The 15556-nt window shown below is 34.9% G+C and overlaps 1 protein-coding gene across 1 annotated transcript in view; it reads left to right on the top strand.

The window, feature by feature from the left end:
* Window positions 1-15556, top strand: part of LOC138701523 (rho-related GTP-binding protein RhoE-like) — a 180017-nt gene that overhangs the window by 98287 nt on the left and 66174 nt on the right. The window contains exon 2 of the mRNA XM_069828500.1: window positions 4197-4284. Within this exon, the coding sequence (XP_069684601.1) occupies window positions 4197-4284 (88 nt within the window). The remainder of the gene's footprint in view (window positions 1-4196; window positions 4285-15556) is intronic.

The raw sequence follows: 15556 nt of genomic DNA, 5'->3' as shown, positions 1-15556 counted from the left end.
TATGTGGCTCATCACGTGTCTAAGCGTGGGTGCTATTGGCGACTCATATTACATTAAAGTTAAAAGAAATATTTTCGTGTTAAGGCGCATTTTCGTCAGCGTAACATTGTTGGTAACATATGTTGTCAATAAAAACATAAAACAACTGTTAATGTTGGCAACATATTGGCGCAACAAAAAGTAGTTTATCGCCAGTGAGAGGTAAATATTAAATAAATTATGGAAAAATATCTAGACAACATTGTTATACAGTAACTGTGCGTGCAATTATTATTTTCAACGTAGTTATAAATGAACATTGACTTTTACTTGAAGCTCAAGGTTGTGTAATTTTAGTGTTGTGTACTCCATTTCTTGATTACTACAGAGCGTTCGCTTACGTAATGTAAGTCGACCGAGCAGCGCGCGACCTGCACGAAGGCCATGCATCACGCGGCAAACTGTCTCTCGACCCTCGGAAGTCCAGTTCCGTTTCTCTGTAGGAGTGGTTGTGTGGATATTAGATTGCACGTTATTCTGATTGCGTTAGTGAAGTGTTCAGATTTAGAAGTGGTTGTGTTGACGTTAGATTGCATGTTATTCTTCTGATTGTGTTAGTGAAGTGTTTAGATTAGCTTGTTCACATGACACCACAGAAATTTACATTAGATCAAAAGATTTTCTTGGTAGAGCCTTATCTGAAAAAAAAAGTGATTGCGGAAAGGTAAAAAGACGATTTAAAAGAAGATTTCTTAATGTTGCCGTTCCATATAGCAACAGCAGCAAAAAACGACTCCTAAATATAAATCTAAATACTTCACTAACACAATCAGAAGCATAACACACAATCTAATGTCAACACAACGACTCCTACAGATAGACAACTGAACTGTAAAGCATGCGGGAGACGATTTGCCGCGTGCTGTATGACCTTCGCGCCAGTCGCGCGCCTCCCGGTCGACCTACATTATGTAAACGAATTATATGTACTTGTTTTTAATATGGAATGGAGCGGAGAAATTCTTTATAGTTAGGTATTTCAATAGAAATGTACAAAGATTGACTGTTTTTTTATGTTTAGGCTTAATGTGAAAATTACTGTAAAAATACATAACGCAAGGCAAGTCATTTCAGTAGCTTAAAATAGGGAAGAGTTAAGGTATAAAAATGAAGGGTTAAGGGTATCGTTTTATCGAATGCAAAATCTCGACGTCGACGAGTAACTAGATACACACTACAAGTAAAAGTTGCTCCAAGTAGTACAGCTTAACGATTCCATTTCAAGAAATTCTTTTGGATCATTAAATTTCTTGTTTTAAATCTTCATCCAGAATTATTGTAAAAATAAAAATAAGAAACATGACGCAAGGCAAGTCATTTGAGTACCTTAAAATATGGAAGAGTTAAGGTAGAAAAAAATGAAGGGTTAAGGGCGTCGTTTTATCGAATCCAAAATCGACGTCGACGTGTAACTAGACACATACACTAGGAGTAAAAGTTGCTGCAAGTAGTTCAGCGTAACGATTCCATTTCAAGGAATTTTTTTTGAATCATTAAATTTCTTGTTTTAAATCTTCACCGTGACTGCACAGTTGTAACAATTATTTTGAAGTTTTCTCCTCGGTTATTGACCAATTCACGTTGTTTATCAATATCACTAAAGAGGTGATGTAAATAAAGTTCAGAGAACTATTAGAGGATGAAGAGAAGTTTATCATTATGGCAAGAGGGCAAATGCTTTAGTGATAATGATGAACTTCTTTCCATCCTTTGATAGTTCTCTGAACAATGTTCATTACTTCCCATACATATCTCTTTGTTTAAACATTTCATGAATATTGAATATAGCTCATTTTTTTACATAATCTCTTTAGTGATATTAATAAACAACGTGAATATGCCTATAACAGAGAAGAAAACGTCAACATAATTGTTACAACTGCGCGCTTCACGGTGAAGATTTAAAACAAAAAATTCTTGTCTTTCATTGTCACCTAATCATAAATTTAATAGTCATATTGAGTTCAGATAAGTTTGTGAAATAATATCATATAAATTAGTTTTTATTTTCAGTCAATCACTTATGTTAAGATGGCAGAAATGGATTCTGTTACATCAAGATACAATATTAATATACGTCACGAATATTTTCGACTTACTTTCAAGTCATCCTCATGTGATACTTTACTAACAAAACAAACATTTGAACATGATGAAAAATATTTAAACACATCTATAATACACAAATAAATAGTTAATTATATATATATATATATATATATATATATATATATATATATATTTGTGTATTATAGATGTGTTTAAATATTTTTCACCATGTTCAAATGTTTGTTTTGTTAGTAAACTATCACCTGAAGATGACTTGAAAGTAAGTCGAAAATATTCGTGACATATATTAATATTGTATCTTGATGTAACAGAATCCATTTCTGCCATCTGAACATAAGTGATTGACTGAAAATAAAAACTAATTTATATGATATTACCTAATCATAAGTTTTGTTGTGCATAGTGATATTATGTTTGAGTACATTTTCTTAAATCAGTGTCTGTGAATGAACTATAGGAAAATATACCCCATGTTTGTTATCGAACTGTCTGGGGATCTTTATAATATGTCATGCATTTTAAGGGTGAGGATTTTTAGAAGATAACAGAAAAAGAAAACAAATGATAGGACAAGTAAGTAATTGTTCCCTATGCTTCACTTAGTGTTTTAACATTTCTATACCAGCAGGATAAAGGCTGCTAGGACGTAGGAATGGCATCCCTACTGCTATCAATTCCGATCGTTGTAAGGATGGCAGCCTTAAACTTCCGTTGTTCTCTCGACCTCTGTGAACTATAATAGGGATGGTTAAACTTAAAAATAAATATATATTTTATATATTTTGATGTACCGAAGTACATATGATATTTCCATGCAGATATTCTGCGTCATCACATGATGAAAGAGTGATGGAACGGAGAAAAATTCTCTCCGGCGCCGGGATTTGAACCCGGGTTTTCAGCTCTACGTGCTGATGCTTTATCCACTAAGCCACGCCGGATACAACCCCGACGCCGTTTAGAATCGTCTCAGATTAAGCTCCATCTCTTGGGTTCCCTCTAGTGGCCGCCCTCTGCACTACGTCATAGATGTCTATGAACGCAGGACCGAAGTCCATACATGTGTTGAGGTGCACTCAGATGAGTGACTGTTTGGCCGGGATCCGACGGTATGGGCGCCGTCTTAAATCACAAAGTGATTTATTACGCATATCATATATATTTTGATGTACCGAAGTACATATGATATTTACATGCAGATATTCTGCGTCATCACATGATGACGGGGTTGTATCCGGCGTGGCTTAGTGGATAAAGCATCAGCACGTAGAGCTGAAAACCCCGGTTCATATCCCGGCGCCGGAGAGAATTTTTCTCCGTTCCATCACTCTTTCATCATTTAAAAATAAATGTTTGCCATTTAAATTTCGTACTTGCTTTGTACTAATGTTAAGGATAAACGTGCAAGGCTCCAGAGCTCGTTGGGAACAGTGAAGACGATGCTCCGAGGAAGAGCAAGACTATTACTAAGTTTTATAAATATCAGTCTCCTCAATGCATTCGAATGTTAGTTAAGGAGAGGAACTGAAACAGCCGACTTTGAATCTGTAAGTTCAATAATTGCTGGCTATTACAAACACAGCAGTATGTCGGAAATGAGCTTCATCTGGAAAGTTTAATTTCTGTAATGAAAAGCCATAAAACCAGTTGAAACACACAAATGATGATGATGATGATGATGATGCGAGTAAGTGTTTATATTACCAAATGCTACCAGCTGATATAATATATTGAATGAAATATATATTATTCTTTTCTTATATTAATGAAATTTATTAGATACTCTATTGTGCCACATTTCGTAATCCAGTCTGTAGATTGCGATCTGACTTTTTACTTTAGTTGAAGTGATAAAATAAATATCATCATCATCCTCTATCTATCTTCAGGCATCATATTTCAGCAGTTGTTTTTGTATACTTAATCCGAGCTCTAGAAACTTGTAGCAGAGTTGTAAACACAGGCTTGACCTAGTATCGATGTAGCTGTTCGCTGTAACTTTCAGCTCGGCGGCACTCATGACCTGATGGAGCGTTTTGCAGGGAAACAATTAAATTATCACTTGATGATTGTTGACGTTGTTCCAGGTGTATACCCCAACCGGCTTCGAGAAGTACGCATGCACCTACACAGTGGGCGACTACAGGATTCACTTCGTTGTGTGGGATACTTCGGGTAAGTGAAATCTATAGTCATATCCGAGGAACAATAAGACCAAAATTTATGTGTCTGTGGAGTTTCATTTTGTGTTGCTATACTTACGGATCCATTTGTACAACGACATAATATTTTAAAATTGGTATTCTGTCCATTGTACAGAATAGTCGGAACTCGCGTCTTTAAGGGGTGATATAAAGGTTTGAGGGTAAAAAAGTCATTTTTCAATATATCTTTTATATATGGGGCGCTCAGAGCACAAGTTTTCAGAAAATTAGGCTTAAAGTTTTTTATGTATAGTTAACTGCCCATTAAAGATGATTGTGATGTTAAAGATCTGCACCATTGCAAAGATTGTGAGGACATTGTTCTTTTATGCTCTGAAAGTAGCCTCATCTAAGGTATGTAAGGACGAAATATCTCCCAATTGACCGAAAGTGGACTTGAGTCCCTTGTGCTCTGAACGCTCCATATAAAGATTGGACGTTTATCCTTAGGCCTATGTCAGTGAAGGAATTTTTACGATATATGCAGTATTTTGGTAGATATGACCATAAACGTGTGAGCGTGCGCTTATTTAGCTCTCCACACATAAGCTATATTTAACGCTCATTTCCCGTAACTTATATTTTTCAAAACCGTTTTTGTGATAACTCGGTAAGTTTTTAAGATACGCAGAAAAATTTTTCATGCAACTGTCTTTCATACTTGTGAACAAGATGAACTACTATTATTGCTGTAAGATTTATAATTTATAAAAAAAAATTACCTAAAAACAGTAAATATTTAACTTTTCATAAGAAAAAAAAATACTTTTATTGTAGATGTTTCAAAGTTTGTAGTTCATATTGTTCATTTGACATTCAGGAATAGACACGAATGGCTCAGAAATATTTATATTTATGTACATCATAATAAAAACGGCACATTATTGCACAAAAACGGCCACTTTTTTGTTATGATAATTGCTCATAATGATGCAACTTTTAGTAAATCTGAAAATAGTCTATAATTGCAGAAACATTGAATACTGAGCATGTCAAATTACAAGGTGAAAGAATCATTAGTTGCTGAGAAAAAACAATATTGAATTTGACTAATTTTCAGTTCTCAAACCTGCATATCTCCCCATGATTTAAAACATAATAAATAGACATATAAAAAGACTTGCACGAAAATGGAACATTTAAATACTTCAAAACTTGTTGAAGATCTACGTTCAAACTTACAGAAGGCTTACATTCGAACATGTTATAAATTGACAAATGAAACATAATATGTATTATATTATTGGAGAATTGTACAAAAACACAGAAGATTTAAATCGAAGATTAGCCTACTTGAGATTTATATTCAAAACATAGGCCTACTTCTATATTTTCATCCAAAACATACTCCACATTTACATCCAAAACATACTTCACATTTACAGTATATCCAAAACAAAGTGCACATTTATATCCAAAAAATATACTTCACATTTACAGCCAAAACATACTGAGATTTACACTCAAACATGTCGGAAATATACATTTAAGCATAGTTTACATTTTCATCGAAAACATTTTTGTTGTTTAGTCAACTGTCCGAAGACAGGTTTGAACCTGTTAAGTGACACAAATAAGGCATCACTCATGAGGCAACTAAGCCAGGAGATAACGGGGTAGGGTGGCCAGTTCCTTTCCCCTCCATTGCATATATAGCTATACTGACTAGTAACATATTTCACTAATCAGACTTCTGAAGTATTACAAACAATTATTGTTCTTTCTCTGACACATATCATCGTCAAGGACGTCAAGTGAGATGTACTGCCTGATAATAGATGTAGTCTTATTAAAAAAAAATGACCGCTCTCCTGTAGCGTGAATTTGTCTAAGTCCACTTCGAGCAGCGCCTGGTTCACACGACTATGGAAAGGATGTTTACTTTACACCTAATTTACTCCTTAAATATATGTTCGTTTTAGTTTATTCATAACACTTGACCTATAAACAGACAGAAAAAGCAACAAATAAACAAAACAAAGGAAAAACAAAGCCGAGTCGTACTGTGAACCTAAGCTCTCACGGATTCAATCAGAGTCTTCCGAAGGGACTTGGCGTATGGGAGCCGGTTAATTTTTTTGCCTAAGATTGTACATATCAACCAGAACCTCAATCAGAGGGAACGGAAACATATTAGGCATTTAAATTGAACATATTTTGTAGACTTGAGTAGTTTAATATCAAAGACGGACATCTGTCGTCTCCATAGTTTTGATCTAGAGGTAATGTTTTAATTCACAGTGTTCTTTGTAATATTTAACACAATTTATTTTATAAATGTAGTGTTAGAGTTTGCATATGGTTTCACTATAACTGGAAAGACCATGGAAAATTGTATAAAAAACCAAAGCTGTCTAAATTTCGATTGAGGTCAGATGTCCGTCTTTGATATTAAGCTACTCACTTATATAATTATACAAGGACATCATTTTATATTTACTTCAATTTTTATTGTACCTGAGTTTTTGAATGTACTTCACTCCCACCCCCTCTACTAGTAAACTTCCAACCGCTCTCCACACAGAACGAAGCGTATACAAAGTCACCTTACGGTCATAGTAAACGCAATCAGTACTGAGTTAGTGAGTATAGTACGTTCCAGAAATATGTTCGCGTTTTCCAGTGACGAAAAAGCTTTCAATATTGAATCATATTCTCGCACAGGTACTGTCGTCCGTTTGCCTATGTTGCATCCCGGTTTCCCCTACCCGCTTCTGCTCGCCCCTCTGTAAAGGCTAGTGACTGGGCAGTCTTAGCTCTTTTCTGAAAACATTAATTTCTGTTAGGAATTGGACGTCTACGTAATATTATACAACTGTTTAAAATAACTTAAATAAAAGGGTCTCGTTAATTAATTGTCACGTGATTTCCCTCCTGCGACAAAACCACTTGGACGGACAATAGATAGCATGTCTGAGTAATTTTATCGTTTCGGATCGGGCAGAAGTGAAGATTGAATTTACAGTACGTAAGGTACTCTTTTATAGAGTAGGTACAGAATTATTTCAACATGAGTTACTAGTACCAGGACGAATAGAAGAAATAGTGTACGCACTTCTATGCTTTCCCATTGTCGGTGGCGGACCTGATAACTAGTGGCGCTTCGATCGCTAGGAGTCATCTGTTGTCTGAAGTCAGATACCTCGCAAATATATTTCTCGCGCGTTTAATGATGAAAGTTGCTAGGAGTTGTTAATGTGCTTTGTTGTTGATGTCTTCAATTTGTTGTGCTTTGAATTAACCAGTGACAAAAGAATATTGTGTGGTGGTTTACAAAATAATTACAAAAGTTTCGTATTGTTTTGTTCCGGGTTATAGATCGGAATACAGTAGAAATAGTGTAACAAGACATTTCTTTTCATCTCCCAAAGAAAAAGATGAGTTCGGAAAGTGGGCCAGAGCGATTCCGCGGAAAGATAGGCAGCTTTCGGTAAATAACCGATCAGACTGTTTTAATATAGAACGTCATAAGACAGAAATACCGCGAGTGCGTTGAAAATTACAACCAAGAATTGTTCCTCACATTTTCCCTAATTTACCGATATGATGAAATATATGAAAATAAACGTTGCGGAGTGGTAATATTCGATGAGGTCAAATTCAGAGAAGAAATTCAATTTAATAATTATTCCCTTAAAGTGGACGTATTTGTTGATTTCGGAGATCTCACGTCTGATGTTCAAAAGAAACAATTAGCAAATCATGCATTAGTATTTATGCAAGATTGGATTCAACCAATTGCTATTTACGCTAGCAGAAACGCTACTCCACTTGACATTGTCGCTAAAATTCTTATACAAGTTATACTACAATTAGAAGCAGTTGGGACGAGAATAGTCGGTTTCACTTGTGATGGCAGTGAAACAAATAAAAAGGCCTGGAAGTCTTAGAAATCAATGGAAAAAATTTCCAGCATAATACTATATTCCTAATCCGACAAAAAAGAAAGATAGGGGAATTCTCAGATTTTGTGCACATACTGAAATGCATAAGAAATTATTTCCATGATAAAATCGAACTCTCTTGCAAGGAGAAAAATATCAATTTTAGTTTTTATAGGAGACTTTTTAAGGAAGACTTATCTGGATGTGCGAATGTGTAGGGTTTGTCCCAAGTTTGACAACAGCTCATTTATATCTCTCGTCCTTTAAGAGAATGGATGCCACCAGACTCGCGTTCCAACTTCTTAGCAACAGGTCGCCAAAGGCCTCAAATTTTATCGAGAATTAGGGTCATCGGGTTCGAAGGCAGTGAGGGCACTGAAGAATTTACAAGGCATTTAAACTGTATTGCCGCCGCATTAAATTCACACATTTCTGCTAAGGCTCTTTATGAAGACTCTTCTGATCACTAATTCCTTATTAATTTTCTTCAGTGTCTCACAACTACAACCAACACATTTGCGTCTGCTGCAACAATGTTTTGTAATAACCTTGCAGAGTACCTTAGAAATGAGCGAATGGCTCCGGAGCAAAGGATACAAATATATCCTAACAGGGAAACTCGCCCTTGGAACATCACTTCGGAATTTTGTCTTCACTCAGTTCAGATGACCATCCTTCGACGATAGATTTCCTCCATATGCATTTACTACGAAGCAGATCCTTCTTAACATTGCTGGAAACTCTGAAATGAAAAGTGATGATGAACTACTCACATCGTTTGTGAACCAAATGCGAACATTTGCGCGAAATGTGGAATTACTCAACAAGACAGTTAGGAAATCTGTAGAAACCTGTATAAAATAAAAAAATGTTATTCTTGAAAAAATACATGGTCAATACTGGGAAAGTGTTGTGCCCGAGTTGGTGAATACCACTCCTGCTGCGTTGATTGACATGTTTAGTGTATTATGTGACCGGTTATGTAGTAAATCATTCCTGTAAGTTTATTGCGTGTACACTCTGTGCCCTTCGACAGGAATGTAATAGGTCTCATTGTGCAGCTCTCACCCAAATCAAAGACTACCGATCAGGTAGGAACGTCAGTTTTTTAAACTATCCCTCCTAAGTTGTGTATGACGTACTTATTCAAACAGAATTGAAAATTAAAGAAAAGATTAGCTCAGCAAGTGCAATGTGGGATGAGATCTATCTTGACGCTCTTTCGATCCAGTCTTCGGGAGCAGGTTGTTGCAGAGAACACATCATCGATATTATTCCGAAATTAGTCTACCACTATTTAAAGTGCCGATTCTTCTTCAGGACAAAGTAAATCCGAAGATTTTTTACAAGCTCGTAAATCCGTCAAGTCATCTCGCAAACTCTCAAAGGTAGCAGGCAACTAATCATGGTGAGTAATTTAATTCATTTATAGGCACGTAAAATATCATTCAACTCTTTATTTACTAGCATTTCGTAGGTTTTTCTGTCCCTGAATTCGCAACTTGTTACGAAAAGATTATTTAAATACTGAACGTATAATTGCTTTCACAACGTTTCAGATCCCATTGTATTTTCTGTTACGAACGTTCGTAATAGTAATACCTGATAGAAGACTATTAATTATGAATAAGAGACTATAAAGGTATTTCTTAAGTTACGAATAGCCGGGTTAAATGGAATAAATTTGCTTTTAAAAAGGACTACATTCAGCGTAACATGTACTGTGAATTCCTTCCGAGTCCGCGCTTAGCTGGCGCTTACAGAGCTCTGGGCGCTTAGCAGTAACAGCGCCGCGTTGCGGCGGATCTGTATAAACTCACAGAGTGCGTACACTATTTCTTCTATTCGTCCTGCTAGTACGAAGGACGAAACTGATAATTGGAATTAGGTACAATATTCTATAGTGCGATAATTGGAATTAGGTACAATAGTCTATAGTGCGATAATATGCAAAAAAGAACTGAAGCCTGTATCGAATTGAACGGCCACCATTTTCACACATGTGTTTAAATATCCATATTATGATTATTTTTCAGTTTAACTTCATTCTCTATATTGTACGCTAATGTGCTGTAGATAGTATAATATACACTGCATAATGAATACATCCGAATGGATAGCTCAGTTCGTGAATAAAAACATTTATTGTTAATATTGTACTGTATTTTGATTAAAGAAAAACCTAATGGAAATTATCAAACTGAAAATCGCGATATTTCCTAGTTTACGTAAATGTATGAACTACTTTTCTTCCCTCCTATACCTAGTAAAGTGATTTGTTTGTATTTTACGCCAGTATCATCGAACTCCAGTCGTGGAAAGGGGTAGCAAACGGTGTTTCCGATTCTCAACCATTAATCCAAAGGTATAGCCAGGTTAATATTAGAAATGTTAGTAAAAATAAAATGATGTCCCTGTATAAACTATATAGAAGGTTCACTTAAAATAAGCTGTAAATTTGGATTAACATTGAAAGCTTGCATTTATGTGTGGTAAGATTGAAACCTAAACAAATTTTAAATGTACAGTTGCTTCCCCCCCCCCCCCCCAAAAAAAGGGAATATTCTTGGTGATGAAAAATTTTGCTTATGTACTGTGCATCGATGTATGAGAATTGCATAAATATATTGTATACTTGTATAAAATGATTTAAGACTTTATATCCAAAGGTCCAAGATTTACATCGAAAACATAGCGAACATTTATGTCGAAACACATTGAAGTTTTCAACTCAAGTTAATAGAGATTTAAATCCTGTTATGTTACAAATTCATATATATATATATATATATATATATATATATATATATATATATATATATATATATATATATCATTTATCTTGTGCACCTATTATAACTTTTTTGTTTAGTTAGGTATTGGAATTTTTGTTTTTGAGCGTTTTGTTAGAACGAGGGGCTAACATGAGTGTGGAGATTTGATGCATGTAACTACATTATGGTACAAAATACACGTGATGTCATCAATTTTTCAAATAGCACTACATACTTTATTCATGTTACATTGATCACACACATTAATACGAGTTCAAAATGTAACACAATATCACCTTTCTAATCAATAACAACAAAACGAAACAAAAACGTACTTCCAATGTGATAATGTTATGCTTTGAGAGTCACAGAAGATGTTCCAAATGGTGACCATTCACATTAATACACATTCGAAGGCGTTCCCCGAAAGACCGTATGACTGCCCGGCATGTTGCTGGCTGAATGGACACACAAGCCTGTTGAATGCGTTGCTGCATGTCGTCTGGTGTTGTCAGAATGTTCTGATACACACTGTCCTTTATAGTTCACCACAGGAAGAAGTCGAGTGGCGACAGGTCCGGAGAACGTGCAGGCCACTGTACGTGGATTGTGGCGTCAACAATTGTTGTGGTTTGTTTACATGTTAAGAGAGCAAACACACAACACACGATGTATACGGACGTCAGTCGTTGTCGTTTTGTGTAAGTTAATGCACAAGATTAATGGGACACCACAACAAACGGCACATTGTGATGGCATTCATTTTGCATTTTGTTGTTATTGATTGGGAAGGTGACATTGTGTTACATTTTTGAACTCGTCTTAATTGTGTATCAATGTAGCATGATTAAAGTATGTAGTGTTATTTAAACACTAGTCGTTCGTTTGTGCTGGAAGTGAGGTTAGGGATACGTGTGTTCGTCCAACATTATTAATGGAGGCAGATAAAGACGAACAGCGAGGTGTAGTTCGATTTTTGACTGCTGAATGAGTAGGAGGATGAAAAATCCATAATTGCATGTTTGCTGTTTATGGCGAACACAGCATGTCATGTCAGCGTACTGGAATGGTACAAGAGATTCCGAGAGGGATGCGTGTCATTGCAAGACGATGCTCGGTCAGGACAGGCTCATCGTGCCATCACTCCTGCTGTTACTGCTGAGATGATGGTCATATACGGGGAAATCGACGGATCACTGTGGAAGAACTTCGACATTTGGTGGGAATAAATCACGGTTCTGTACACGTCATTGTTACGAAGCATCTCCATTACCGAAAAATCTGCACGCAATGGGTTCCATATCAGTTGATGTAGGAACAAAAAACAAACAGAATGGCTGCTTCACTGGTCACTTGCAACGATATCACGAGGAAGAGTATGCATTTCTGTCCCGTATTGTCACTGGGGACGAATCGTGGTGTCACCATTTTGAACCGGAGAGCAGATGACAGAGCCGACAATAGAAACACATGGATTCTCCCCCACCTTTTCTCTTTAGTTTTAAGGGTAAAAAATTATTACAAATAGAGAATGAACTATTCAGAAGTATCATTTCTTTAATTGGCTGTTGTTCTCAAGCTTAAAATTGGTTAATTGCTTTGTAGAGATTTTGTTTTTCAATTTTCAACTAAAAATTACATCATTCTTACGCACTTATCACAAAAATTGTTACAAATCGTACGACTTCAGGAACTCGATTCTTTACAGTTTAATTATGTATCCTAATGTACAATCTTGAAGAATTTACAAGAGTGGCGTGATTTGTAACAATTGTGTGATAAATGCGCAAGAAAAATTTAATTTTGTAGTTAAAAATTGAAAAAAAAAAAAAAAAATCTGTACGAAGCAACTATAGAATTCACAACACATTTTTAGCTTCGAAATAATAGCTAATTAAAAAAATGATACTTCCGAACAGTTCATTCTTTTCCTGTAATATTTGTTTACCCTTAAAACTAAAGAATAATAGTATTTTACTAACAACTTCAAATTAGTATAATTCTGAAAACATTGAGATTAGGACACATGTTTATATGACATTTTTTGCTCAGAATGTCTTCGGAAATAAGCCCCATAAGTGACGGTAAATCCTTGTGAATCACTCTGTATATGACTATATTTTATATTCCTTCAGTGTACCGCATGATACTTCTTTTTATTATAATTTAACATCCTATAATAATAATAATAATGATAATAATAATAATAATAATAATAATAATAATAATAATAATAATAATAATAATAATAATAATAATTCTATGCGCCACAGCCGATAAGGGGCAAAGACCTGCCAGCCGAATGCTAGCCTCATATCCACATGCCTCAGCAGAGGAGAATTATCATCCAATCAATACGGGAGTAACATGTGATTAGCAAGATGATCCCCCAGACGTGTGTGGCTTGCTCGCGGAACTGGATATCGCCATTCACTGTAACTCCCCCTTATTCATCACGATGTTGGGTGAGTACCGGTCCCATACATTGGCCGAAACTTCATGAGAAAATTTCTTATTCCATGAAGACTCGAACCAGCGTTTACTCCGTTTAACATCCTGTAATACTTATTGTTGTGGCTAATTGTCATTTCTTTAAAGCCTTTGTAAAACTTAAGAATGAAGTGAAGTTACAGTGCAACGGAGTATAGAGTGAGGTGGTGCGTTGAGTTTTGTTTACAGATGAGGTGGTGCGTTGAGTTTTGTTTACCTGTGCGTCAGTGTACAATCCGGTTCGTAATGAGAGGTACACTAGTCTTCCGTCTCTCCATACGAGACGAACTCAGGCCATCACAGTGCGTTTTTAATTCATAGCGAACAGTTTTTTCAAATTAGTTGCAAGTATGTACAGTTTCCCTAGAAAAGGATGAGACGATTGAATATTCCTAAGTCTCAGATGTAAGACACTGCGCATGATCAGAGACCAGAGCACTGATACACAAGATAACGAATATTGAGTTACTTAAATTCAGGCTATTTGGTTTCTTACTAGCATCGTTCCGAAATTCACTTCAAAAACTGCAAAAATATGATAATAGTACGTAAATAAAAGATAAATATATACATAAATCGTGTAGTTAAATCGACAATGGATCTTCATGACTAGATCGACACTCCGCACAGAAATGAAAGCTTTCGTGTCGTTTCCATAGCTCAGACTCTAAGACTTCTGCGTCTCGTGTAGAAAAGTGCGAGTTCGATTCCTAGTCTACACAACGATTTTTTTTTTGTTTAAATAACTTTGAAATAGAGTTTTACAAGTTTTAAGTGTTAATGATCACAGACAATACAAAATTACAAGTTATAATATTGTAAACGTTAATCTAATGAATGCATTTATACATACACACACATACAATGTAAATGCATATATATTAAAAACTAACAATTAAAATGAAATTAAAAAATATTCCTAAGCCACACAGACAAACTTTTACAAAGGTTTAGAGTCCTTAGGCTATGTCATTTGTTGAGTAGTTATTACAATATTTTATTAGTAGCTTTCCCATATGTGTAAGAAATGCACTCGCACAAAACAATTTTTGTTAAAAGTGTGGCTTTGGATGATTTCATTCTCACCCCTTCAGTTGATTTTAACTATTTTATCTACGTGTTTGCAATAGTGTTTAATTTAATGTTCATTCAATTTTATTCATGTTATGATTGAATGAAAAAGCACTGTTGCAGTTATTGACTAATTACATATATTAATACTAATTATTAAATGCATCTTTTAAATAACCAATTGCAATATCTTTTGCAAAATCTTGAATGTTTAAGTTGTCAATAATATTTCTGTACTATATACTATAAGACATTAAAAGAATTTGCAATAGATTTGGGATCCTCTAGTTTATAATCACTGGTTTTAATGAAAAAATATTTTCTTTCTTAGAATATCTACAAGTTTAACTTCAATAATATTCCGAATAGCTTTAATTGCATTATCTGAATGTTGTACTTTTCTATTCGAATGTATTCTATTTCCCTCTTTCATAATTTTTGATAAATTACACCGTACTTCTTGTAGTATTTAAGAACATGAGGATCATTACATTGCAACTCATTACATAGAGATTCTTCTTTTTAATACATGAGATTTTTAAGTCCCTGCGTTATCTACATGTTTTTACTTTTTAATTTTTTCACAACATTGAGTGGAGAACATCCACTAAAGTGATTCTGAAATTAAAGTGAAAAATACAATACATTTACTCTTAATATCAGTAGTACCAGTATCATATACGTTTTTCCAAGATTCATTTTGTAGACATAAATGTAAATAATCACTAGATACAGCATTTACGACCCTTTTTTAGTTTTTAAATTAATATTTTGAAATTGTTCAGTGACATTGGAAACACTTAGGATTTATTTATCATGTTCAGACAAGCCATTGATTATAGGTTCTGTCGAATAGGAATTCAGTCTAATTCTGTGTATAAAAATTTTATCAATGGCTGTGCTACTTCAGCTTGTTTGCGGGTGGGAAAATGGCTCTACGACTAAGGTTTCCAGTTTCAAGGAGTGAATTTAATTTACTTTTACGGAAAAGTTCCGAGAGATAATCTATGTTTATGTCACTACA

Source organism: Periplaneta americana, chromosome 6 (assembly GCF_040183065.1).
Source record: "Periplaneta americana isolate PAMFEO1 chromosome 6, P.americana_PAMFEO1_priV1, whole genome shotgun sequence".
NCBI classification, from domain to species: Eukaryota; Metazoa; Arthropoda; class Insecta; order Blattodea; family Blattidae; genus Periplaneta; species Periplaneta americana.
The sequence above is the reverse complement of the archived record's forward strand: the minus strand, read 5'-3'. Positions and strand labels throughout refer to the sequence as shown.